Source organism: Priapulus caudatus, unplaced genomic scaffold, assembly GCF_000485595.1.
Source record: "Priapulus caudatus unplaced genomic scaffold, Priapulus_caudatus-5.0.1 Scaffold277, whole genome shotgun sequence".
Classification (NCBI taxonomy): domain Eukaryota; kingdom Metazoa; phylum Priapulida; class Priapulimorpha; order Priapulimorphida; family Priapulidae; genus Priapulus; species Priapulus caudatus.
The window spans coordinates 152,532-154,955 of NW_014577338.1; the positions used below are offsets into that span (position 1 = coordinate 152,532).

General features: G+C 44.9%; 1 protein-coding gene across 1 annotated transcript in view; it reads right to left on the bottom strand.

Annotated features, from left to right (window-relative positions):
• LOC106808439 overlaps positions 1–2,424 on the bottom strand; it is a gene marked incomplete in the record, with an annotated part of 84,180 nt that overhangs the window by 9,614 nt on the left and 72,142 nt on the right. Inside the window, 1 exon segment of the mRNA XM_014811163.1 lies at positions 2,220–2,330. Coding sequence (XP_014666649.1) covers positions 2,220–2,330 — 111 coding nt within the window.

Consider the following 2,424-nt stretch of genomic DNA (forward strand, 5'->3'; position numbering starts at 1 on the left):
CTCTCTCTCTCTCTCTCTCTCTCTCTCTCTCTCTTTCTCTCTCTCTCTATCTATCTTTCTTTCTTTCTTTCTATGTGCGTGTGTGCGCGTGCAGGGGGTGCGCGCGTGTGTGCGTACGTGTTTCTGTGCGTGCTTGCGTGCGTACGTATATGTATATATATATATTTATTTATTTATTTATTTAGCTGTCTCTCGCACTGACTTTCTCTATCTGTGTGTCTTTTCTTCTTCCCCGTTTTCTCTTTATATATATTTTTTTATTTATCTCTCGCCGTATTCGTTCTCTCACACCCTCCATCATTAGCGCGCCCTCTCCCGCGCTTCCCTCCTTTCTATACTTCTCTCCTTTCTTCTCTTTCGTTACCCATCCCCCTTCCTATCTAGCTATTTATCTCTATCGTATTCGTCCACCGCTTCCTATCCGTCTTGCTTTCACGCTCATGAGCACACTGCGCGTGCCTCGCCGCTAGATGAGAGCGAGATAGTTTCTTTTCAACTCGCATATATAGGTTATAGGTTTTAGGCGGCGCATGATTCACAGAAAAGAAGCGGCTAGATTACCGTTCACTCGCCATCTTCTTCTGGCGTAAATCACGGACAATGGACAACCGACATCTTATGTACATACGAGTACGTGTTCGCAATTTTTACGTGCGTAGGAACGATGTCACGCGCGCACGCATGAAATGATTTAAGTCGCGTAACCGGCTTAAGATGTAGATATTACCCAGCGCGTCTGCCGCTGCGACGTTGTGCGTCTACGATGTAATTTCTCCCATATTTTTGCGCGTCGCCTTGTCTTAAACAGCGCCAGGCATGTTTGAATTCTGCTCATAACCCTGCGCGGGCATATCGTTATAGTTTATTTCGTATATAGTCTATCGGGATCCACGTAATAATTTTAGATCTTGTTTATTATTACGCACGCCGCTCGATTTCTTGCAGAAGATGTATGCAATCTTGCTATACTATATATGGCTAGAATTGAATTGGCGCGCCGTTCGCGCATGAGGCATCAGATATAATGCGTCAGTGTGTTTGCGTTTGATACATTTTCATTTCGAATAGAAAATTGCATGAAAAATGTGTACTGCGCGTCTCGCGTCTTCGTGTAACACCGCAGGCAATTTCATCTGAATTGCCCGGTTGACTTTCTCGCGTTTTTATCACATGCTTCAATAACTGTAAAATACATTTTGTAGTCCTTTTATTAAAGCGATAGAATCTTGCGACGGGGCGCATTGCTTCCCCGCTAATCCGGGATGCGGAGCCGGAGCGGGAGGCGGGAGAAGCCGACTATATATGCAACTGCTCGGCGACGTCGCTTGCACACGACGTGAACGATGATAAATAAGGGACGTCGGCTGCCGCAGCTACAGCCCACGTTACGCTGCCCTGCCGGATTTATAGGCAAATGACCATCTCATGCAGATTTAACGAGTCATCCGCTCGCTGTCGGTGGGACATAAAACCGCATCTCCGCTGCGCGCGTTCTACGCGCATTTAAATTCACACAAAAAGGTCGAAATAAAACTTCTCTAGCGCCATATATACATTTGAGGTGTTTTTCATCCGAGTGCTAGCTTCAGTATACATACTGCGTATATATATGAACTCATATAACTAATAATAGCATACTCATATAACTAAGAGATGCGGTCTTTGCAGATTAACGAAAACTGTTCGCGACTCACGAAGACATGTGAACTATGGGAATATTCACCTGAGATAATGAACCGCAATTTTGCTGTATCTGCACACACCCATATATGCATGCACATGAGTACATGGTATTAAATGCTATTGTAATTGTTAGCCAATCGTATACTGAATATATGGTATTTCATATTATCTATATGTTGTTCGATATCGCACGCACGCACGCACGCACGCACGCACGCACACGCCACGGCACACGCACGCACGCACACGCACGCACGCACGCACGCACGCACACACACAGATATATAAGTAGTTAATTGTTTGTGTGCGGCGTAGATATTTCGCGTGATACATTAGGCTCTGAACAGAAATGTGTTGAAACAGCCTATTCGTAGTCATTATCACTATAGCACAATAGAGCCAGTCTGTTGACAATGGAGAATTAGAAATAACGCAGCATGAAGTACACTGCACAATAGCTAGATGAGCTTACGGCGAGGAAATCGTCTGCAGACCATTACATATACGCATCATAAATCAGCAAAGAAAACACTCACGAAGCATCTGTAGCCCTCCTCGTCCGATTTTATGCTCTTGTGGGTAAATCTTCCAACCATATAGTTACTGGATCCTTCCTGCCAGGATGCGGTGCACTCAAGCTGTACAATCTGCGATAGAGAATGCGACAGCACATTAGGGTTAGATGCATACACGCTTCCCTGAACAATATATCGTATACACCGGCGTATATACAGGTCATGC